This window comes from Vipera ursinii (genome assembly GCF_947247035.1).
Source record: "Vipera ursinii genome assembly, chromosome: 3".
Lineage (NCBI taxonomy): Eukaryota > Metazoa > Chordata > Lepidosauria > Squamata > Viperidae > Vipera > Vipera ursinii.
The window spans coordinates 88,429,757-88,455,253 of NC_139516.1; the positions used below are offsets into that span (position 1 = coordinate 88,429,757).

Sequence of the window (25,497 nt, forward strand, 5' to 3'; positions counted from 1 at the left end):
AGAAATATATACAATATATATAGATTCAGGTCCAGGATTTATTTCTAACAGCAGTTCTTGCTATATTCAACTACATTCAAACTGGATTTTTAAGAATTTCCATACACACTGAACAAAGTAGGGCTGCCAAAAATGTGCCAATTGTAATTTATTACCAATTAGTTTTTAAATGTTCTGCATATATGTGTTTTTAAAAGACATGTTTAAAAAAATGCATTAAATTACTTTTCAAATGAAAAATAAACTATTTTTAAAAGACATGTTTAAAATGCATTAAACTACTTTTCAAATGAATATCTTGACATAAATACAGAGATATTGTTTTTAAATTGAAGATGAAAGTGAAATCAGGAGACAATGAACTCTTTAAAAATGTTTATAAATATGGCATAATCCTGATACACTATAATGGATGTGTCCTTGGAAATTTGCTGCATATATTTTTTTTTAGCAAAGTATAGGTTGCAATTATTTTTTCATTTGCTTATACCTCATTATTTGTAGACCTTCATGCCTAAGGCAGGACTAGAACTCAGTCTCCTGGTTTCTAGGTTGGTGCCTTAACCACTAAACCAAACTGAACAGACTATCTCAATTAGCCATTTTCCTTTACTTATAATGAGAAAAATGCTCCAATAATTTGCCTTAAGACATCACATTCATTGCCAAACCAAATGAATAGGGAGAAAATAAGTTGGAACTAAATAGACCTTGAAGATTAAAAATGAGGCAGGCAGGAAGCAAATGTCACGGAACTGTGCATATCTTCTCGTCCCTTTGCAGAAATGCGTAGTATTGCGATGAGTTTGCTCTAAAAGTTTCCCTTCAAATGGCAGCTAGTGAGGCAATGCAGGAAGAGGCCTTACATCCTTTTGCCTTTGAGGTCCCAAATGAAGTGGGATAGACAGAGGAAGAGACCAGAGGGAGCTATTAACTTTGGCATTAACTCCATTCCCATAGTGTGTAGTTTCAGCTACAAATTCTGAGGAGTTAAGTACACTACTTGGATACCATGTAAGCTTTAAGTAAAGGCTTAACAGTGACTGGGATGACCACAGAATAAAGTCCACTACGGCTCCTGGTTTAGTTTTTCAACTTTGTTTTAAATCCAATGATTCTGCTTTCCTAAATAAGGTCCTGATTAAGTAATATATTTACATTTCTCTCCTGGGTTTAACATAAAGGTGCCTAAACCGAGTCACACAATTTCCCAAAGTCACTTTATAAAGGGAGGTGAGTGGCATAATAAATGTAATCATCATCATCATCATCATCATCATCATCATCATCATCATCATCATCATCATCTCAGATGCTACCTTAACAGCTCATAGGTCCTTGCTTAGGACTTGAACTGTTAAGTTTTTACCAGTTCCAGACTGTGAATCGAATTAAAAGAAATAACAACAACAACAACAACAATAATAATAATAATAATAATAATAATAATAATAATAATAATAATAATAAAAACTGCATGCAACCTCCCCAAATATGTGGAATTCAATCCCAAAATCCAAAAGGTGCCCCCACTTGACAATTTAAGTTGGAAAGAGCAATAAGGGGGATCAACAATAGGAATGTCTTTTTTAATTTTTATTTTATTTTACTGATTTATTTACTAATTTATATTATTTTATTTTACATCAAATGCTTCTTTGTCCAGGTTCAGCCTACTTACTGGAGTAAGGACTTCTATATAGCACTGAAAGCCCCACTGTGACCTCAGTCCCTCATCCTGGTTACTTAGGAGACTGCGTAAGGCCTAAGGTTGGAAACCAGGCACACAGCAACATTTTTTTTTCTTTTTCTCCTGTCTCCCCAAAAACTTAATATCTAAAAACAACAATAACAACAACAAAGGCTGTTTGTGTGCATTAATTTAGGGAACACATACCACTAAGTGAATAGTGTGGAAATAATGGAATATTTTGCACAAATATGTTGGCTGGTTTCTCGAATATAACAAGAGCAATATACAATGTGAGTAAAGTATGCATAGAACAATGAAATGCCAAGTATATTGTTCAAGGTTGAACAAGGAGTCAGACAAGCTGTTTGTTGCCCTCATGTTGTTGTTTAATGCATTTGTGGACAATATAAAAGGAATGTTTGTAATAACATGAGAGCGGTTTTGCCCTCTAGCAGGTGACTGAGAAATGTGCGGAAAGAAACCTTATTGCATAAAGAACACAATAAAGTTAATTTAAATAAAAATATTTAAATAATGTAATATTTTATATGAATATGAAGTTGAAAATAGGTTGCTGAATGTGATACTAGCTGTCTATAGAAGAAGTAAAGCATGTGAAAACCAATGGAATACTATTATATACTATTATACACACCCACACATTTATATTTATTATGACATATTATACTATCTTATGTTATGTCAGGGGTGTCATGCTGAAACTGCGCCCATCCCATTGCCAGCAATAGAAAAAAAAGTCACGATACATCGCGACACATCATGTGACGTTGCGAGTTTGACACCCCTGTGTTATGTTTTTATATTTATTTTTAAATGGTTTAGAATGAGCACGAAATAAGGCAAATATTTATGTTATCCCCTTGGTTGTTTAACGTATTTGTAGGAAAATGAATACAAAATTATTGTGGTGACATTAGAAGCCTGCTGTTAGGAGATCTCAGTGTATATGCACATGACACCGTGTTACTGAGAATTTAAATGATTTGCAGAAATATATCTAAATGGTTAAAAAAACTAGAGAAAGAGAAAAATTAGCATATGTTGGTAAAATATTAATTAAAAATGGGATAAAATGAATGGAACAATTTTAATACATCTAAATGTGGGTAGAAATGTAGAGTAGTTATATATGATCTGCTTTAAGGAATAAATGTTTTCCAAAGAAGTATTCTGCCCCCAAAAATGAATAATCTGTATCAAAGAAGTTCACTGATATGCGTCGGTTACATAAAATGAATGAAACCGAAACTGAAAATCAACTACATAAATGAAAAATTTAGTAAGAATGTTCATTTAAACTAGTTTGACTTATTGTTATTCTCTTTTTCTTATCTCAGACTTTTACTTTCTTTGGCTTAGTATTTTTTCAAACTCTTTCTCTGCACTCTGAGTAATGTTGCATATTTCAAAGGGAAAATAGAACAATGCACCTGTGTCTATGAAAAATTATGATCATTAGCATCACATTACAAAGCCAACTCCCAAAAGTTATAAATCAAACTTAAAGGGAATCCTTTAAATGGCCTTATTAGAAATGGCAGTTTCCATGGAGCAAGCTCATAGGACCAACAAGTTTGGTACACTGTCTAAGTTGACAGAATGTGCTTAACTAGCCTGTGACCCTGATGAATGGATTGGACAGGCTTTCTGTGATTATGGTATGTTTGGTCCCTGTTTGATATCCATCTGATACATCTTTCTAGCAGATCTGAGTTTGTACTGATGTTTGGTTAAAAAAGAAAAAGGATGTAACAGTCATAGTTTAGCACATAAGGGAGGTATAAGCTTTATTAAACCAACAAAGGAGTCAACGGGGTCTGACAGAAGAAGTCTGTCTCCACAAGGAAAATACTCAGAGGAACAAACCCAGTGGAAGACAATAATAATGAAAAACTAGAGGCATACAAGACATTCTTTTCCATGGTCTTGCAGAAGAAACAGTCTCTAAATCTCCAGAACATTAATAAATCCTGACTTCAGCAAGAAATCAACAAGGTATGTCATTAGGGTCTGTTTACTAAGTTAATTAAGATATGAACTGGATGTTGTGGCAATGAACTGGTTAGATAGCCAGCTTAAAAACTAGACCAGAAAAATCATAATATATTAATTAAATTTATTGGCCGCCATCTTACTACAGGATAACTCTGATCAATAATTGGAGCTAAGAATAGGTGAAGCATCACAACATTTCAACATTTTATAGCAACTTGGATTAAGAGCTGAAAGGAATGCTGAGCAGATTTGAGATGACATAAATAGAGATAGCTAATTGCCCAAAGAAGGGATGTGGTGGCTCAGTGGGTTAGGACGCTGAGCTTGTCAGTCAGAAGGTCGGCAGTTTGGTGGGTCGAATCCCGAGTGCCGCGTAACATAGTTGAGCGCCTGTTACTCATCCCAGCTTCTGCCAACCTAGCAGTTCGAAAGCATGTAAAAATGCAAGTAGAAAAATAGGGACCACTACAGTGGGAAGGTAACAGCGTTCCATGCGCCTTTGGCATCTAGTCATACTGGCCACATGACCACGGAGACGTCCTCGGACAAGCGCTGGCTCTTCGGCTTTGAAACAGAGATGAGCACCGGCCCCTAGAGTTGGAAACGACTAGCACGCATGTGCGGGGGAACCTTTACCTTTGTTAATTGCCTAAAATAAAAAAATTAAAAGAAGCTGTGCTGGACAAGGTAGCATGGAAAGCACTTGCCTATAAAGTCAACAAAGTTGGACAGGACTAAATGGTTAAAAACAAACAAATACAGAAATAAAATTCAAAACAATTTGTGGTAGATTAGAAAATAACAGTCTGAAGTTTAACGAAAATAGAAAATAGACTTTTCTAGCTTGCTTTATCTATGTTTCCTGCTAAAATACTTTGGAAAATCCTATTGGGGAATACCCCTTCATGGATTACTGCTTTGTCATGGTGAAGGGGCTTGCGTAATTCAATGAAGCTATGAGCTATGCCGTGCAGGGCCACCCAAGACGGCAAGGTCATAGCAGAGAGTTCTGACAAAACGTGATCCACTGGAGAAGGAAATGGCAACCCACTCCAGTATCTTTGCCATGAAAACCCTATGGACAGTACCAAAAGGCAAAACAATATGACGCTGGAAGATGAGCCCCTCAGGTCGGAAGGCACCCAATATGCTACTGGGGAAGAGCAGAGGGCTAGTACTATTAGTGCCAGAAAGAATGAAGCCACTGGGCCAAAGCCAAAAGGAGGCTCAGCTGTGGATGTGTCTGGTGGTGAAAGGAAAGTCCGATGCTGTAAAGATTTTTTTCTCCATAGGAACCTGGAATGTAAGATCCATGAATCAAGGAAAGCTGGACATGGTGAAACAAGAGATGACAAGACTGAACATTGACATCTTAGGTATCAGCGAACTAAAATGGACAGGAATGGGTGAATTTAATTCAGATGACCATCAGGTATACTACTGCGGGCAAGAATCCCTCAGAAGAAATGGAGTAGCCTTCATAGTCAATAAAAGAGTAGGAAAAGCAATACTTGGATACAATCCTCAAAATGACAGAATGATCTCAGTTCGAATCCAAGGCAAACCATTCAATATCACAGTAGTCCAAGTCTATGCCCCAACCACCGGTGCTGAAGAGGATGAAATTGACCAGTTCTATGAAGCCCTACAGCACCTTATAGAACTAACACCAAAAAATGATGTCCTTATCATCACGGGGGATTAGAATGCTAAAGTAGCAAGCCAAAAGATAACCGGAATAACAGGCAAGTTTGGCCTTGGAGTACCAAATGAAGCAGGGTACAGGCTGATATAATTTTGTCAAGAGAATACGATGGTCATAGCAAACACTCTTTTCCAACAACCCAAGAGATGGCTCTACACATGGACATCAGCAGACGGTCAACACAGAAATCAGATTGACTATATGCTCTGCAGCCAAAGATGGAGAAGCTCTATACAGTCAGTAAAAACAAGACCAGGAGCTGACTGTGGCTCAGACCATGAGCTTCTCATTGCAAAGTTTAGGCTTAAACTGAAGAAAGTAGGGAAAAGCACTAGGCCAATCAGGTATGAATTAAATCATATCCCTGTTGAATATACAGTAGAGGTGACAAATAGATTTAAGGAATTAGATCTGATGAACAGAGTGCCTGAAGAACTATGGACAGACGTTTGCAACATTGTAGAACAGGGTAGCAACCAAAACCATCCCAAAGAAAAAGAAATGCAAGAAAGCAAAATGGCTGTCTAAGGAAGCTTTGCAAATAGCTGAGGAAAGGAGGGAAGCGAAAGGCAAGGGAGAAAAAGACAGTTACGCCCAATTGAATGCAGAATTCCAAAGAATAGCTAGAAAAGATAAGAATGCCTTCTTAAATGAACAGTGCAAAGAAATAGAAGAAAACAATAGAATAGGGAGGACCAGAGATCTTTTCAAGAAAATTGGAGAGATGAAGGGAACGTTTCATGCAAAAATGGGCATGGGACCTAACAGAGGCAGAAGAGATTAAGAAGAGGTGGCAAAATTACACAGAAGAACTATACAAGAATGAGCTTAACGTCCCTGATAATCACAATGAGGTGGTCACTGACCTCGAGCCAGAATGTGAAGTGAAGTGGGCCTTAGAAAAGCTGAGCAACAATAAAGCTAGTGGAGGTGACAGTATTCCAGCTGAGCTATTCAAAATCTTAAAAGATGATGCAGTAAAAATGCTACACTCAATTTTCCAGCAAATTTGGAAAACTCAACAGTGGCCACAGGATTGGAAAAGATCAGTTTACATTCCAATTCGAAAGAAAGGTAGTCCCAAAGAATGTTCAAACTATCGCACCATTGCACTCATTTCTCATGCTAGTAAAGCTATGCTTAAAATCTTACAAGCTAGACTCCAGCAGTATGTGGATCAAGAACTACCAGAAGTACAGGCAGGATTTCAAAGAGGCAGAGGAACTAGAGATCAAATTGCCAACATACGCTGGATCATGGAGAAAGCTAGAGAGTTCCAGAAAAACATCTACTTCTGCTTCATTGACTATGCTAAAGCCTTTGATTGTGTGGATCATAACAAACTGTGGCAAGTTCTTAAACAGATTGGCGTACCAGACCACCTTATTTGTCTCTTGAGAAACCTATATGTGGGCCAAGAAGCAACAGTGAGAACTGGACACGGAACCACTGATTGGTTCAAAATTGGGAAAGGAGTCCAGCAAGGCTGTATACTGTCGCCCTGCCTATTTAAACTATATGCAGAGCACATCATGAGAAAGGCAGGGCTAGATGAATCAAAAGTTGGAATTAAGATTGCCGGAAGAAATATCAACAACCTAAGATACGCAGATGATACCACTCTAATGGCAGAAAGTGAAGAAGAACTAAAGTGCCTCTTGTTGCGGGTGAAAAAGGAGAGTGCAAAAGTTAGCTTGAAACTTAACATTAAGAAAACCAAGATCATGGCATCCGGCCCTCTCAATTCCTGGGAAATAGATGGGGAAGAAATGGAGGTAGTGACAGATTTTATTTTCCTGGGCTCCAAGATCACTGCAGATGGGGACTGTAGCCAAGAAATTAAAAGACGCTTGCTCCTTGGGAGGAAAGCCATGGCAAATCTAGACAGCACACTAAAAAGTAGAGATATCACCCTGTCAACAAAAGTGTGTATAGTCAAGGCTATGGTCTTCCCAGTTGCAATATATGGCAGTGTAAGTTGGACCATAAAAAAGGCTGAGCGCCAAAGAATTGAGGCCTTTGAACTGTGGTGCTGGAGAAGACTCCTGCAAGTCCCTTGGACTGCAAGGCGATCAAACCGGTTAGTCCTAGAGGAGATCTACCCTGACTGCTCTTTAGAAGGCCAGATCCTGAAGCTAAAACTCAAATACTTTGGCCACCTAATGAGAAGGAATCACTCACTGGAGAAGAGCCTAATGCTGGGAAAGGTTGAGGGCAAGAAAATGTGACGACAGAGAATGAGGTGGCTGGATGGAGTCACTGAAGCAGTAGGCATGAGCTTAAATGGATTCCAGAAGATGGTAGAGGACAGGAAGGCCTGGAGGAACATTGTCCATAGGGTCACGATGGGTTGGACATGACTTTGCAGCTAACAACAACAAATTGGGGAATAAATCCACTTAGGGTTAAAGTTAGGTCTCCACAAATTCGGAGAGCAAAATGGACAATGCCAATGGATCTGGAGCGCATGAGTATGCTTAGGAGTGTAGTGACTTTTCGAGCCTGTCTCTTCTACATTTCCAGGTACAATACATCAGAAAATCCATGGGGGGGGGCGGGGAGATTATGTCTCCATGAATTCGGAGAGCAAAATGGACATTGCCAATGGATTCAGAGCACTTGGGTATGCTTACGAGGGAACTGAGTTTTCGAGTCTCACTGCCTGGTTTTTCCAATGGGCCTGGAGGCCCCAGGGTGATATAGAGCCCAACAAGTGGTTGGTTTCACTGTTGTTGCCAGGGAGGGTGGCGGTTTCTGGTCTTTTGTGTTGTGGCTTTATTACTGTAAGCCATCTGGAGTCAGCGGGAGTGAGTTGGGCAGCTTTTTAATTTTTAAATAATGAATGAACAAACAATAAATAAAGAAATAATAAGCAAATAAATTTGCTTTTATCTGAAATAGCCTGTCTTTTTGAATTCCTGTGAACGTATTGAGGAAATGCCACTGAGGACATATCTGGTCACTAAGGATGACAATGATGTTTTCTAGAAGGCTGCTAAACTGGTGTCTCTAATGCTTCCAGAAGTAAAGTAATGTACAACGAAACCATCATCTTCTGAGATGAACCGCAAACATTAGAAACCATGAATGCATTCTGGCACTTACTGATAATGCACCTTTACAGTTTCTAATAAGCGTCTCTCGCCATTATTTTTATAGCCAAGGACTGTCAGTAAGACAAATGTCTCCACTGCCTCTGTCCATTAGGGATATAATTTGGGATGTGAAGTGATCTGATTGCCAAATACATTTCCTGCAGTAGTGGAGATGGTTGGCAGGTATTCACAGGGGTTGTGTCTAAGCGTTGGGACCAGTTTAAGTGCCAACGTAGTCTCAAAGCACATAGAAGATCTGTGTTTTATTCTCCAGCTAAAGAAAGAAAAGTCCTGCATGCATTTCCCCCAGACAGTGAGAGATCTGTTGTTCTTGTCCCTTTGGGATCTACCTAGACATGAGTGGCTATCTGACCTTCACAAAAAGGAGCATCAGAAGAACAAACTTTGATGCTTAATTTTCCAATTTTGTCAGCTTTCATTTTCTGGGCGCAATATTTTCACCTTGAATAACTAGCACATGCTGGCCATTACACGCCCACATCTTATTTCATCAATTCTGCATAATTCATACCTTATAAATTCCTTCGGGGGAAGTTTCATCATTCCTAATAGAATGTTATGAACCTTTCCTCTTTTTCCTCAATCTCTTTTGCATATGTTTCCTCAATGAAATGGCAGGTGATTAAGTATTTCTAGTGACAACAGGAGACACTCAAAAGGAAATACCACATGCATACTTTATTTCTCCTCCAGTTCATTTAGCCATAATCCTTAGTCTACATCTAGTTTCAAAGATATATCAAGAATTGAAAAGGTAACTGAATCTACTCAATATATACCCAATTTGCTACCTTGTCTTTAGGAAAACCTTGGATACGTGAAAGAGAAACTATTACAGTATAAAGTTTCTGTATTGGTATCCAGAGTTTACTAGACTAACATTTAGAAATATGTAAAGGATTGGTATGGCTAGCACTGCTAGTTTCTCTTACTGATTAAAAGTATTGCTCGTGATTTTGTTGCCAGAAATGAAGGATGAGGGTTTTTCATCCAGTTACTTTAGATTATTTGCATTTGCCTTTTTGGATGAATATAATTTAAGTAATATTTTCCTCCATTATTTTTTCCCCACTCTTTATTTAACACAATTCATGGAAATCAACTACATTCTCTAGTGTACCAGATATATTCAGTGTTCAGAAATTGGCACCCTGTGGAAATAAGAAAATAAGTCACTCTTTTGAAGCTAATGTTGGGCAAATGAGAATGAAGGTGCTTTGGGGGGCTGCCCTTAATGCATACTTATTTGGAGATAGTTCAGTGATGCTTGCTTATAGTTAAAGATGTCTGGCATTAGAAAAATGATCCATTACTTGCCTAATGAATATAAACATTCAAAAATACAGTAAAATACTGTGTGTATTTGGGGTAGATTTTTTTTTCTGGTCCATAGTACCGTAGACAATTGCCACTGATTAAATCTATCTTTTGTGCTTAGACATTAACAAAATAACTAGTTGGTGTTTTCTCAGAAGGGCAATTTGGCCTGGAAGTATGTTGGGAATGGGGACGGAAAGAACTGCTGGCAAAGCATCACTGAATTTATCATCCAGCTGTTTGATTATGTTAAATGCAATGTATTTGTTTAGGACTATACTAGAATGGTGTTAACTAAGTCAAGTCCTGCTGTTGCATATGTCCTTCTGATCTCATGTATATGTTTGTGGAACAGAGGGTGGTAAAGCCAAGGATGTGTTGCATAGACTTCTGTATTAAAGATAGATGTTTCTCCTTCATGGTCGGTGGGCTATCTGAACCAATGGAATGATCCAGTAGTATCTTGAAGATCTGGTAGAGCATGAACTCATCTCTGACAAAATGGATCAATTTCAAAGAACCTCCAGCATTTCAGAAATTTTTTAAATATTTATAGTGCACTTATTTAATTGTATCCTATAAGAAGCCATACATTCACTGACCCTTTGTTTAATTTCTTCCACATCTATACTACATTGTCATTCCCTCTCACTTCTCCATCCAAAATAAATCTTCCCTAAAGGCAAACCTTAAAAAAACACACACAAAAAACCAGTCTAGTTTAAAGCTCTGGGATTTCCCAAATAAAATTTACCAGATCTTATCCTGCTTAATTTCCTCCCCCACCCCCCAAGGTCATTTAGATGCAGTTGTCTGTAGCTTTAGATCCAATCTCAGTATCTTTGAACATATAAAACAAAATCAGAAAAAGTCAAGAGTATAAATAATCTAGTGCTACTCAATGGCCATGGCTTCAAGACTCTTCCAAAGTTGCTGGTAATACCGTATCCTGATTGTAAAAAGAAATTTTTAAATGCACGATAAGCAATCACATTAACTGTATCTAGGTAATTAAAATCCAATTACATTCCAATTAAGTTCTTGGCTCAGGCCTGTCTACAGCATGTCATTCAAACACCAAGGGTAGTTCTGTTCAGAAAAGATTGTGCATGCCTGCTCTAGCTTATGCATTAGGAAGCACCACTGTCTAAGGCTGCAATGAACTGCAATGGTGTAGTTTTCAAAATTACCCCTGTAGATCTATTGCTTAACTGATATGGGTCACAAAAGACAAAGGCCAAATGGAATGTAATTCAGATTAGTGAGATGGTCCACTGACTGCCCAGTTTGATTCAATCACATAGTTGCCAGAGGATAGAGGTTTTAGAACAAAGTTAATGAACAGAAGAAATATCAGAAAGGTCCCGTCGATGAAGGAGTGTCATCTGACGTGACCCAGGAAGAAGCCTTTTCTGTTGTGGCACCGGCTCTTCAGAACATCATCCCCCCGGAGCTTAGATTGGCCCCAACCCAACTGGCCTTTAGGAAGGTCCTCAAGATATGGCTTTGGCATTGTGCTTGGAGGTCAGGCGATAGTGGAGATCTTCTTCAGAAGTTACATATGCTGAATTTGATGTAGTGACTTATTTGGCCGCTGATTTTTTTTAAAAAAATTGGTTTTTATCGATAGTTTTGCAGGTCAGATTTAGCTTGCTTTTAGTGTTGTTTTTAATTGCTGTGATCTGCCCAAAATAACTTAGATAAGATGGGTGGCCATACAAATCAAATAAATAACATAAAATATAAATTCAGAGGACACGGGGAGGCATGGAAGAATTCCAGGCAAAGCAGATGTGAATCAAGCAAGGAGGAATGAAAGTCTGAACTTACTCAGTTTTTTCATGCAATCTCGAAGCCTGGTTTCCAAACTGAGGACTCGTTGATGTAGCTCCTCATAATCATAAGCGCCAATTTCCTCTTGGATCCCCGTCAGTACTGAAGACAGGTTTCTGATTTCCTCTTTGAACTGGGTGATTAACTTGGCGTCTGTTTTGTACTGTTCCAGAACTGGTATCAGTGGTAGAAGGTCATCCATCTTTTCCTTCAATTCCTGTGAAAAAGAAGTTGAGTGTGCATTAGGGAAGTGTTAAGAAGTGCCATGTCCTCTAAATTCCTTAATGAGATCCTTTTAGGCTTATTTTCAAATCTACTCTCATGGTTTTTCTTGATCTTGGTATGAAAACGATGATTCCAGTCCTGTGAGACAGTTAGGGAGCTAAGAATAAATGGCTTCAAGCTTGAAGTATAATGTATGAAGTACTCAATTTTTATCTTACTTAAAACGAATCACTTTCTTTTAAGTCAAGCCTTTTCTACTACTATAGTTTTTTTTTAAGATCCAAAGCACTTTAAGGACAACTTGCCTGATTAGAAACAGACCATTTTGCCTGCTTAATAATTGGCACTTATCCATATATTTGTGTTATACTTTTCTCACATGACTGATTACTTATGCCAACATTTATTCTTGAACTAAATTGCAATTGTCATTCTATCAAAGTAAGAGAAAAGATAGAAGAGCTGCATCTTTAAAGCAACTCACAAGACTATTTCAATGAGAAAAAGCTTTGCAGTCAAGCATGGACACTAGCTTGGTTTACTAATAACGTATTTCGATTTTTCAGTTTTCTAGATTAATTCCTACATCTCAATTGCAATTAAAAGTAGTCTTCAAAGTATTCCATAGCTATTTTGCTGGTACTTTATAACTTGGGGAGTGTTTGTGTGTGGTAGCATTATAAACCTGCCTTTAATGAGTTTCATCAATCATTTTGAAACTGTTTTTGAAAAGTGCTTCAAGAATATTCACACTGTTCTGTTTTGCCTCGGTGGAACTAATTCTTGTCAGCTTCAGCTGCTGTTGTTGTTTTTGAAATTGTATTTGGAATTGAGTTGCTAGAGAATGAGTGTATTATGAACCTCGGCCCCCAATGCTTTTAGATCTGTCAATGACACGGCTTGCAGTACTCATTTTATGGGTGCAAAATTAGTATTCATTAGAAGGACTGCCTTGGGATATTATTGAATGAAACCCCTTGATCACTATTAATATCTATGGAGGAGTTTATGAATAGCATTTATAATTAAAACAGCATATTTGTACTGTTGTTATAGTTACATTTTAAGGATGTGGGAACTGGATGGGATTTCTAAAAAGGTAAAGGTAAAGGTTCCCCCGCACATGTGACTGACTCTAGGGGCCGGTGCTCATCTCCGTTTCAAAGCCGAAGAGCCAGCGCTTGTCCGAGGACATCTCCGTGGTCATGTGGCCGGCATGACTAGACACCAAAGGCGCACGGAACGCTGTTACCTTCCCACTGCAGTGGTCCCTATTTTTCTACTTGCATTTTTACGTGCTTTCGAACTGCTAGGTTGGCAGAAGCTGGGACGGTAAATTAGAAGCACAGAAAGCAGCAATTAAACACTTAAATGGGTTAGTGCTAATGATTTGAGGAGTACCTGAACATTCTTTTTTAGGATAGATGTTGAGAGACCTGAGATAAGTCTGAAAGAGAAAAACTATAATATGAAATTAGGTAAATCTAGCAAAACACACACTCTTGTCTATTATGTTCAATTTTACCCTTATTTCATGTAAAGCTTCTGTTGAGGGGAAAGAGTATACCATTTTCAACAGAACTTAAAATAAAACACAGAAGTCATGTTTTTTGGGGGGAGGATGGGGAGAAGAAGAAGAAAAAAAATCCTCCTTTGGCATCCAAATATTTAGTGAGAAATGAAATGGATAAAGCAGAGAGAGGTTGTGACTTTGCGATGGAAGGCCCACCCCTTTTTCACACGCCTGCCATTTTTGCTTTTTTGCCTCCCTTGTGGTTAACCCTGAAATGAAAAAGAATAAAGATCAAAGATTAAAACCCACCACAGATTCATTTTTGGTCCATCACTTGGCAGCTACCAGAAGGGGACCTGGAGTGAGAGCTGAATTCTATCTAAAGTGACCTTTCTTGCAGTCCTTAAGTCAGGACGACACAAGGTTTTTTGTGCTGAGGCTAACATTAGGCTGTTGAGTAGTAAACCTGAGTCTGCACAGCAAAAAAAGGTTGAGATAAAGACGTGGACAAACCAGAAAAAAACAACAAGAAGTTAGATATGATGGAATTCCCTTTTAAATGCTATTAACTAAATCCAGTTAATAGTGCTCGATCTATATTTAAGAATTTGATCGTGCTAAAAGGGATCTCTCTAATAGAATTTTTTGAAGGGCTTTGGAGTGGGCAGACAAGTTTTGTGGGCTAGAGGTGGCTCTCTACCTTGAGGACACTCTAAACTATTCTAGCATCATGTCTCCTAGTGTAGGGGTGTCAAACTCAATTTCATTGAGGGCTGCATCAGGACTGCAGTTGCCCTCAGGGGGGCGGGTGGATATGGCCTGGGTGGGTGTGGCCTACTGGATGGGCGTGACTAGAGTGCATATGGCCTACTGAGTGGGCATGGCCAGCTCTACATCATTCGCATCAAGGGTGCCTATGGGGTCCTGGGCAGGAATGGGACAGATCTGAGGGTCTCTGGCAGGAGGGGGGTCTCTGGGCCAGGGCCAAGGCAGTGGGGGCCATTCCCTCACTGTTTCCAGGATGGCTTCGCGGGCCACATGAAACCACTTTGCGGGCCTTGTGTTTGACATGTCTGTCCTAGTGGATGATGTTATTCCATCACCAGGATTGAAAATGTTATCAGTCCAATGAGCTTTGGTGTATAGCTCAAAAGGGCAGCTTGTATTTTGCCTCTCCAGCAAAATGCTAGTTATTGCTCAAAAGAGAAACACAGCCAAAACCCAGTTATTAAAACAGCTAATTCAATGAACTGATCTTTCATTTTCTGCAGGAATAAATATCCAAGGATTGACCACAGATATCTATGATATTGGGTACTGCTTTGTATTAAAGACTGACTTCATCTCTTGGTTCATGTCTGTAGATACTTTCACCTAATAAAAGGTGACTTTTATGAAAGAAGCTACTGTATTCTACAGAAGCTATCATGGTAGAAAAGGGAAGAAGGGGAAGGAGGGTTTTTTCCTCCCCTGGATTTCAGCTATTGACTTTCTGCTTCCATATCAGAGACATCCTTGTCATCAAATCATTATAGCATGCTGGAGGATGGTAGGTTCTCTTGTTTTGCCCTTATTTCTGTGTGGTTCAGCCTAATTTTTCCAGTCTGTGGCTGTGCAAGGCTGCATGAGTACATAACATAAACTAGACTGCAACCTACTGTCACTAGTCTAAATCAAAAACTCTGGAGGCACCATTATTTTCATGGCATCATGTCCAATAAGATAATAGAAAGCTTTATGAGAGCGAAAAAAATATGACATCACTTTCAGCTCAGATTCAGTAAACAGCTGCAGTGATTTGGGAAAAGGCATTGGTATTCCTTGCAAAACTCCTTTCCTTTTCTATCTTCAAGGAACTGCTTGAAAGTCCAAGAAGCTTCCTTCACTGCAAATTTTATCATTGTCTCTTGCCAAAGAATGTATATTCCATCCCAGGTCATGAGTTTCATTTTTCAAAATTGTGTTCTAATTTTGAGGAGGAAGTTAAATTGGATTAACTTCAGAATTGCCCATATTATATGGATCCCTTTCTGAGACCCCTAAATTACTTAAAATGGTGTTTGCCCACTTTTAAAATAAGCAGATCTTGCAAAATCAGTATTGTGCTGCCTGAAGAGATTTTTACCTTATGAGGCTTGTTAGGACCGCATCATATTGTATACTGATAGTGGCGACTGTGTTAAAAGCACATTTAAATTAATTGTATTTACCTCTGTACTTTAATAAAATCTATTTTCTAAAATTCATTTGGGAAACATTAGCATCAGTGGGGAGTCCATAGGTAAAGCTGAAGGGGATGTATTTCACACATCTAATTTAGAAAGACTGAAATTGCAGTGCTAAATTACAAGCAGAAATGTTATTATAATGAATGCATTAGAGAAAACTGAGCTCCCTTTGCAACTGCTAATTTTATACCCATGAGAAAAAAAACCCCATTTACTTTAGCTGCCCAGACATTTTGAGCAAGAACGGTTTAGAATGGATGAATTGGGTGTGTTTTATTAGAGAGAGTATCATAAACTCCAACCTTTGCAAATGGACATTAAATTCTCTTTCTGTTCTACTGTAGAGAACTTAATTTATGAATGCAGTACCACCACTACATAAGTCAATGAGATTTTTTTTCAGTGTTGGCTTCAATATGGTTTCAGGATTTTTGTACAGATAAAAGGCAAGATTTATACATTTTTATCTAATTCTCAGACTGTTCTTTCTCGAATGAGTTTAGGGTATCTCCATACGGTAAATGTGTTTAATCTTATACTTTTTTTAAAAAAAAATGAACATGAAAGATATGGATCTATCACTATACAGATAATCCTTGGGTTATAATGGCAATTGGGACCAGCAATGTGGTTGTAATGTGAGATATCCTGTGACTGCATCGCTCAGTCCAATTTGCCATTATAACCCCAGGATCATATGGGTTGTTAAGTGGAAAGAGATGGGAGCCCTAGCAAGTGGGCCAGTGAGTATTAGGTGCCACAGGCAAGCACTGTGGAGTGCAGGCAGGTGTGCTGGTGCTGTGGGCAAGCACTGTTGGTGGATGAAAAGGTGATGGGAGCAGGAACAACTTCTGACTTCCTTCCAGCTTCCCCAATGACTTTGCTTTTGAAAAGCTGTCAAGAGAATATAGGAAATCCCAATCAAATGACTATGGCTCACGTGACATCATAATCGCAAGATAGGGAACTGGCTTTTGATCATGTGACTTCAGGTATGCTATGATGGCTGCAACTCCGAGGATTAGTTGTTTGTCCCCCCTCATTTAGCACTGTCATAATTTTGAAAGCTTGCTGAACGAGTGGTCATAACCTGAGGACTACCTGTATCTGTCTATCTTTCTTTATCGACTTCAGTAAAGTGTCTGAATTAGGGTAAATGCAAAACCCTGGAAATTGCAAACAGAATTTCCAACCCTTATTTATGAGTAAGTTTGTTAAGGTGGAAACTTTTTGAACATTCTGAATTATTTCTTTCCAGATTTCTTGACATCTGGACATAGTTGCCATTTATGAGATAAGCTACCAATGGACTACCTTCCTATCTCTTGGTCTAACTTTCCTTCTATTACCCTTCTACCCTCCTCTACTCTTCAATAAATGTACAAAATATACTTCCTTTCAGAAAACAGTATCTGAGATTGCACTAAGTACCATCCAAATTGGGGAAAATTTCCCCAAAGTACAGACGTAGAACTATGATCAACAATTTGAAAAAATTGCAGGCAACAGTTGTTAACTGGATCTTGCCTTCCAGCCCCCAGTGGGAGAATTCTTAACTGTGTAAATGTTGTGGCCCATGTTGGTTGAGAATTCTTCTAGTGTATGAGGAATAGCATGCAAATGAGTGAAGGGGATCCATGTACTAGAGTGAGTAAGCAGTCATAGAATGACTGGGGTGCTTTATCCTTCCTTATTATTTAGTATAGAAACCAAGTAGAGTGGTTTTCCCTCCATACTCAGCCCAAAATTTAGTGAGTTCCTAGAGGAGAAGTGGAGGCTCTTGTCTCTGGTTGAAAACAAGCTCAGAGAGCACCAAGGACCCCTCGCTTTCTATTGTGGTACTCCAAAAAGCAAAATATTCATTGATTTTATACAGCTTTGGAACATGTGGAATGTTGATGTATGGGAGGGTTTTTTTTTTGAAAACTCTCTGAAAAAAAAGATAAAATGTGTACTTTGTTCAAATTAATGGAGTATTTACATAATCAGAAAGGAAGGGCATACACTTAATAAAGAAAAATAACAAGCACCTGGAACTGCTACTGTATTATTACAGCCATGATTGCATTTTGTACTATATTTAATGTATTTATACTATTACGTACACTACGTGGGAATCTCCTGTGTATCAGGGAATACAGAAATAGTTTTAATAAATATCTGGGATAGAGAGTAAAGGATGGTTTGACTCTGTAACAAAGCTATCAACATCAAAGAGGAGCTGGTATTTTATGGAACAAATATGTAAGATGGTGAATAGTCATTTATTTGAAAACAGGTTTCCTGTAACGCATGCCTAATCCGAAAGGCAAATTAGCTAGATCTTTTGCCATTTCAGAATGTGCACAGGAAAAGAAAACTGTATTAAGGGGTATGAAATAACAAGGAAAACATCTTACTTCATTTTACAGAATCGGAAGAAATACTACCACGTCTCACTGTGATATTATTTTGTAGAGTCAGTCTGCATGCTTCAATTGTTGGACCATGCCTCCACTCTGCAATATTCACATTGCCAGTCCTATGACTGGTGGCTTTATCTACAGTAGTTTAAAAAGGTCAATGAGAGCTGAACCAGAGAAAGTGATAGGAATGAATGAATTCACTGCATTTTAACAGCATTGGTAAATATGGAGCTATTATGGAATGGACAGGAGCACTTATGCATGCAAAGCCTGTTTTCTCTCTATTCCTTTGTCTCAATGTATGAAATACATGGCCTGAATTCTTGCAAATTGCTTTGAAAGAAAGCAGACGGTCTATTATTCTGACCTTTTAAATTACTCAATAGCCTTACTGCTTTGCAATCCGTTTCAAAATGCCAGTTGAAGTATCATATCAAATCGGTTAGCCCAGCCAATCCAAATATCAGGTCTCTAAAAAGGTTACTGTGTTCAAACAGGCAGTTTGCCTTTGACAGCTAGGACTGAGCAGCTGCTCACTGACATTATGCGGGGTCAAGGAAAAGTGGAGCAAACAATAGTGAGCCACCCCAGACATGTTTGTTATGATAACAGTCACAACAGAGCCAGGAACGACTCTATTACCTATGTGAAGATATTGCGCATTGACACCATTCTGAACCTTTCTTGAAGGGATAGTTTCTGCTTAGCTTCCCTTCCTGCGTGAATTAACCTGGGTGTGACCTTAGAGAAGGCTTGCTACTAATATCTGCTATGGCTGGAGGAAAAAAGGAAGCACAACAAGACCGCCAGATGATCTGCAGGTCCAGTGCAGGGATATTTCCTTTTGGAGGCAAAGGTCATATTTATGCTCAGATCTGGGGATTGGAGACTTCTTTCAAGTCTGGGAAGAGCATTCTCCCTATACTTGAGGGCTTCAGGAGAGCTGAAGAAGCACTACCCAGTTTGGTTGCCCAGCCAGGTTTGTCATCCAACATAACTGCCCACTCCTCCTCTTGTTTGGTGCCCGAGGCAGCCGCAATCCTTTGCCTAAAGCAAGGTCTGACTCTGCTCATTTGGTCAAAGACCAAAGAAAGTGGCAGAGGGGGCAGCATCATTTTCTGGCTCATCTTTTATGGAACTCAGGCAACGACTGCTGAGAGGAATCTGAGACTGAGAAATCCTTTCTGAGAAATTGCTATGAAGTTCATCAGGTTCCCTGGGTCAAGAACACACTGCTTCTGTTTCGGTTCTTTATTGCCCAAAATAGGTATTTTTCCCCTCTCTTCAAAATTTCTAAATTTGATTTCAGAAGAACTTGCTCATTACTCCATGTCCTCCTGGAGATTTGCATCTTCTCCCTGTAATCGATCAGCCTTTATGTATTGCTGAGAAGCAAAAAGTCTTTGGGGGAAAAAAGAACCTCAAATATGATCCCCTGTTAGATTGCCAACATCTTTTTTTTTGCTTCCAACATCATTTTAGTAATGTTGACATTCATTCCAATTCACTGACAAAACAAGCAACAATCTTAGACTGTGAATAATAAACAAACAAGTTTGGTTCACAGTTAAATATCTTGTGAAAATCCAGCTTAGAGTCACAGGGTGATATCCAGACGTAATGTCTGGATTTGATTCACTCATTTAACTTAGTTTCAGCTGGTTTCAGGGAACCACTCCAGAGAGCTGGAAAGAAGTGAAAAGTCATTTTAATCGACTAGGTTCTCTAACCCTAAGAATTATTATAGCCTCCTCAGACACTGAAATTCATGCTGCAGTGTTTTATCAGTGGTAAAATTCCTGTTTTTAAAGTGAGGGAAAGTTGGAAGAAACCAGATTAATTCTACTTTCAGAGATGAGACCAAATAACTCACAAACCTACATTTTAAGGGAAGTTGGTGAGAAACTTTCCCCTTAGTATCATTTAGGCTGTAGTCCTATACTTCCTTATCTTAGTAAGCCTACAATGAAAAGAATGCGGTGGAATTTAAGCTACACATACATATTTATTTATTTATTATTTTATTTTATTACATTTATATACCGCCCTTTCCCGAAGGACTCAGGGTGGTTTACAGGGTGATTAAAAACAAAAATACAAAAGTTAAAAACAATTTTAAAAAATTATATCCGTCCCTGAACAAATAAAACCCCAGTTAAAATTAAAATTAAAATTAAAATTCTCAGCCTGGGCCAGAGAGCTCGAAGAGCCAGGTCTTCAGGTCCCGGCGGAATGAACGGAGGTCGGGGGCAGTCCTAAGCTCCACTGGCAGCTGGTTCCAAACGGCAGGTGCACCCACTGAGAAGGCCCTATCCCTGGGTGTCGTCCGCCAGCAATCTCTTACCGGTGGCACCCTGAGAAGACCCTCCCTGTGGAAGCGCACTGGACGAAGGGAGCTTGATGCCGGCAGCAGGTGTTCCCTCAGATATCCCGGACCCAAGCCATTTAGGGCTTTATAGGTTATCACCAGCACCTTGAATCTCACCTGGAGGGCAACCGGGACCCAATACAGCTCGCGGAGTAGAGGTGTTACATGGGAGTATCGGGAAACCCCCATCACAACTCGCGCGGCCGCATTCTGCACCAGCTGAAGCCTCCAAGTGGTCCTCAAGGCAGCCCCATATAGAGAGCGTTGCAGTAGTCTAAACGGGAGGTCACGAGCGTGTGAGTGACGGTGCGTAGGGCATCTCGGTCCAGATAGGGTCGCAACTGGTGCACCAGGCGAACCTGGGCAAAAGCCCCCCTGGTCACGGCTCCTATATGGTCTTCAAAATTGAGTCGTGAATCCAGGAGGACGCCCAAGTTGCGAGCCCTATCAACGGGGGGTAACACCTCACCCCCCATCGTTAGAGGTGGAATAGTCTGGTTAGCCCGAGATGCCGATATGCACAGCCACATTGATTGAGCTACATCTTTCACATTTTATACAGAGGCATCCTCAGGAGCAGAAAGCTTTGGTTAAAATAATGAAAGCAGTTTCATGCCATCAGATTCAAGCCCTATGTCTTTGTACACGTGGCATCAAGGCATACTTACAAAAGGGGCGGCGTTTCTTTCCCAGTGGCATTGTGCTGTTTTTCTTATTTATTTATTTAGTCACTAAATGAGAAAATATTAATATCTCAATTTACCCTATGCGTCCATTGTACCCTCTGACTGCATCCTCAATTAAATAAAGATCTGACCCCAAAATCTATATACCAAATTAAAAATATTAAGTCAAATAATCCTATTAATAAAACATAGGAACCATAATGGTCTCTTCTTGGATATGTATTAGAATTTACATTTTATTTATTTTAATTCCATTTATATCCCGCCCTTCTCCAAAGACTCAGGGCGGCTTACAAGCTTAGCAGTATCATTCCATATAATTTTGTTATTAAATCTCCTGAATGATTCAGTTATCATCAGTGGAATCTGGCCATATATGTACGGTTAGTTATACATGTGCTACCTCCCCTCCCTCTTTCTCTCCTGGTGGGAATCCCATCATGAAGGAAGTGACATAGAATGCCTTCACTTGTTTGTTTCAGTAATTTATGATTTCTTCCCATCAAAGTGAAACAGCAAAGAGCAGGGACAAGCTTTTTCAAAGCAAGTCTTCAGGCATTTACTAACAAGTATTTAGAATTGATATCTAACCCACCTCATACTGCCCCTCCCAAGCATATAACTTCTGGCAGTCAGTCAAAACAATTGTTATAAAAAATTTAAAGATGGGAAATGCCTACTTGAAAATGCTTGGTCATTAAGGTCTTTCGGTCATCTTCAATTTGTCGGAACTTAGCCTTCAGTCCCTTCATTTGAGTTTCCATTCTCAAAACATACTGGAAATCCCTCTGAGTCCGTAGATTTAAAACTTCAATGGACTGAGACATATTCTGAACCTGTGAAAGAAGAACATGGCTCATAACCTCATTTTTAAAAGTGCTTTCCTCTTTCTTTCCCAATGCAGTTAAATCAAACGCAGAGTGATAGTTTGGCATGTGTCAGTTCTTGGATTGTTATCCATTTTTAAGACCTCAGCAAAATGTTGCATTTCTCAATGCACATGAATAGAGTGTCTGAACTGTAGATCAGATGCCATTCTTGTTCTTGGAGAAATACAGCTTTTCTTAATTAATGAGATGGTGAGAATATTAAATTTGGATCCCTGCCTTTATTTAATAAGCATTACCCTGTAATGAGGGACGCAGTGGCTCAGTGGGTTAGGATGCTGAGCTTGTCGATCAGATGGTCGGCAGTTTGGCAGGTCGAATCCCGAGTGCCATGTAACAGAGTGAGTGCCTGTTACTCGACCCAGCTTCTGCCAACCTAGCAGTTCGAAAGCACATAAAAATGCAAGTAGAAAAATAGGGACCACTACGGTGGGAAGGTAACAGTGTTCCGTGCGCCTTTGGCGTCTAGTCATGCTGGCCACATGACCATGGAGTCGTCCTCGGACAAGCGCTGGCTCTTCGGCTTTGAAACAGAGATGAGCACCGGCCCCGAGAGTTGGAAATGACTAGCACGCATGTGCAGGGGAACCTTTACCTTTACCTTTACCCTGTAAAAAGATCTCACAATGCAAATCCATGGACTACTATTTTTTTTTATTTATTTTAATTCCATTTATATCCCGCCCTTCTCCAAAGACTCAGGGCGGCTTACAAGCTTAGCAGTAGCCTTCATTCTATGTATATGCCTGCTTATTAGGGCTTTCACACACCACCCCCCCCAAGCGGCATTATTACAAAGTCAGCTTAATTGCCCCCAACAATCTGGGTCCTCATTTTACCTACCTCGGAAGGATGGAAGGCTGAGTCAACCTTGAGCCTGGTGGGACTTGAACCTGCACTAATTGCAGGCAGCTGGTGTTACTTAAGGAGGCATTAGCCCACTGCTCCACCAAGGAAACATTGTTTTCCAGGCAGAGCCAAATACTATAGCAATGTAGGACATAGTGTCATGTGTTCCAAAGGAAGATGAGGCCATTATCAAAACAAGGAGTATTTAGAAATTTTTCCCACACTACCTAGAGACGCACTTCTAGCTCTTTATACAAAGCTGGTGGGTGAAAGAGATGCAGGAATTTGAACAATGGTATGAATGGAATTCACATCTTATACTCAGCACTCTCGGAATTCTTCCACAATAGCTTCTTAGCTTTACAACAGTAAAATCACAAGTTCCTTATATTTTCTTGTGTATCTTTTCATCTCTTCCCGTCTCACATGTCAGGAGAAAGGCTCACAGGGAGCCTGATTCAAGAGGCAGAGGCATCTCTTAGGGATGATGTTGTATCTGTCATACTATCATCACTCCCCTCATCATGGATGCAAACGATGCAATTTCCATCATTTGCACAAGTATGTCACGGCACCCATAATCTCACTTGACATTCCTCACACACACCCCAGTGACACTTCTGCACGCTCATTGCTTTGCTTTGGGGTTGATTCAGAACAGCACCCAGATCCACATCAGCAACAGCTTGTTATTAAAAAATAGTTTTTAAGGATGCTTCATTTTGGGACCTCAAGTTATACTTCTGAAAAAGGAAATGGGAAGTGCAATTACAACAGATATGTGGTTTTATAAATGAGGGAGCCCTAGTGACAACAAACACCTTGAAAAGCTGGTTTGTTCTCATATAACATACAGATGAGTGTCAGGTTTTCTTTTTTTTACCAAGGGAGGGAGGTAGTTTCTGACTTGCCTCTCTTTACACCTTGCAAGATAGTGCAGAATACAGAACAGCAGAGTTGGAAGGCACCTTGGAAGTCTTCTAATCCAACCCCTGCTCAAGCAGGAAATTCTACACCCCGTTTCAGACAAATCACTGTCCAATCTCTTTTTAAAAAGTATTGGAGCGACCACAACTTCTGAAATCAACCCATCCCACCGATTAATTGTTCTAACTGCCAGGAAATTTCTCTTTTTTTCCTAGGATGATTGTCTCCTTGATTAGTTTTCATCCAGATAGGAAACACACCCAGAAGAACTAGTTCTAACTTTTATTGTAAAGTTACATTCACAGAAACTTGCGAATATGAAAGTACATCTTCCCCTTTTTACAGCACAGGAAATTTGGCAGGGTTCCTTCTCAGATATTTGCCACACATATTATATCTGTGAGCTGAGCTGCCACTTGTCTGATTGTTGTCTAGCCTGTGGCTCTTTTGCTTGTCTCCCAAGAACATTCCCACATAGCCCTGCACTATCACATCACTTTGTAATCATGATAAGAGGTAAGTTTGTCACTGTACTAATATTTGCTTATATTTGCTGCAAAGGAAAATCAGAAGCTTCTTTTTCTTTCTTTCTTTCTTTCTTTCTTTCTTTCTTTCTTTCTTTCTTTCTTTCTTTCTTTCTTTCTTTCTTTCTTTCTTTCTTCTTTCTCTCTCTCTTTCTTTCTTTTTCTTTCCTGTTTTTACTCTTCATTATTTTGTGCTAGTTTTTATGCTTTGTAAAACTTTTAATAAAAAATTTATATTTTAAACCCCCCCATATCGCAGCCAAGTTTCTTTCTGAGCTTCAATAACATGCAGCTTCTTACAAAATGTGAGAAGCTACTTTCCAGCCTGCACCCTTGCTCTGCACACTGAGCTCCCTGTGGAGCCTATGGAATGGCAGCCATTGTGGCTGGCAGCTTCTTCCTTTCATTTTGCAGCCAAATCCACAGGCATCATTTACAAATTGGAAGTGAGTTGCCTGCCACATTTTCTGCCTGAACCACACACTCTTTAAAGGCAAACGTAGAATATGAACTCCATATATCAAAGAAAGCACGTGCTTGCCTGGGGCAGGTATCTTTCTACCCTTGAAACCTACTTTTTTATGTTCATGGTCTTAAGATTTTTGCTTCAGAACATCGAAAATTAAGACCGCGTGATGGGAAAACGATGGGGAAGCAAACTGTTTCAGTGAATAGGAGGATTTTTGACTTTGGATGGCTATGTTTTGGGTCAGTGGTAAGGTTTTATAGAGATTCAGGCTCTCAGAAAATAGCATGTGATTAATGGAAGAGAAGAGAATGGTTTTTAGTCCCAGGAGGAGAGCGGCCTCTATGTTTCCCTAGATCACAGAAATCCTCTGAACTTTTCTATGATCTATTCAGAGTGAACTGTTGTGATCAGGTGGCAAACTCCTGAGGTTCTGTGTTAATGGATTCCATGCTTTTTACAGTCATTTTAACAATTTAAGCTTCAAATAGATTTAAAACATTAACTATTATTTGAACTGTCCATCAAATAGCCCTTCCCCAACAAAAATATGGAAGAATAATAATGAATCCCAGTCCTACTGAGATTGACCCTTGACCTTTAAAAATGTATTTTTTCCCCTTAGCTACCACCTTCCCCAATGCTGTCTTCTCTCCTGTGGCAATCTCTTGCTATCTGTCCATTAGATGACTCCCAAACTGGATTGTTTCCACTAAAAACATATACGGATAATGTCATA

The 25,497-nt window shown here is 39.4% G+C and overlaps 1 protein-coding gene across 2 annotated transcripts in view; it reads right to left on the reverse strand.

The window, feature by feature from the left end:
* OLFM3 (olfactomedin 3) overlaps positions 1-25,497 on the reverse strand; it is a 198,771-nt gene that overhangs the window by 7,226 nt on the left and 166,048 nt on the right. For both annotated transcript variants that reach the window (XM_083358491.1, XM_083358490.1), the window contains exons 3-4: positions 21,786-21,941; positions 11,678-11,897 (exon numbers count right to left, since the gene is read on the reverse strand). In XM_083358491.1, coding sequence (XP_083214617.1) covers positions 11,678-11,897; positions 21,786-21,941 — 376 coding nt within the window. The remainder of the gene's footprint in view (positions 1-11,677; positions 11,898-21,785; positions 21,942-25,497) is intronic.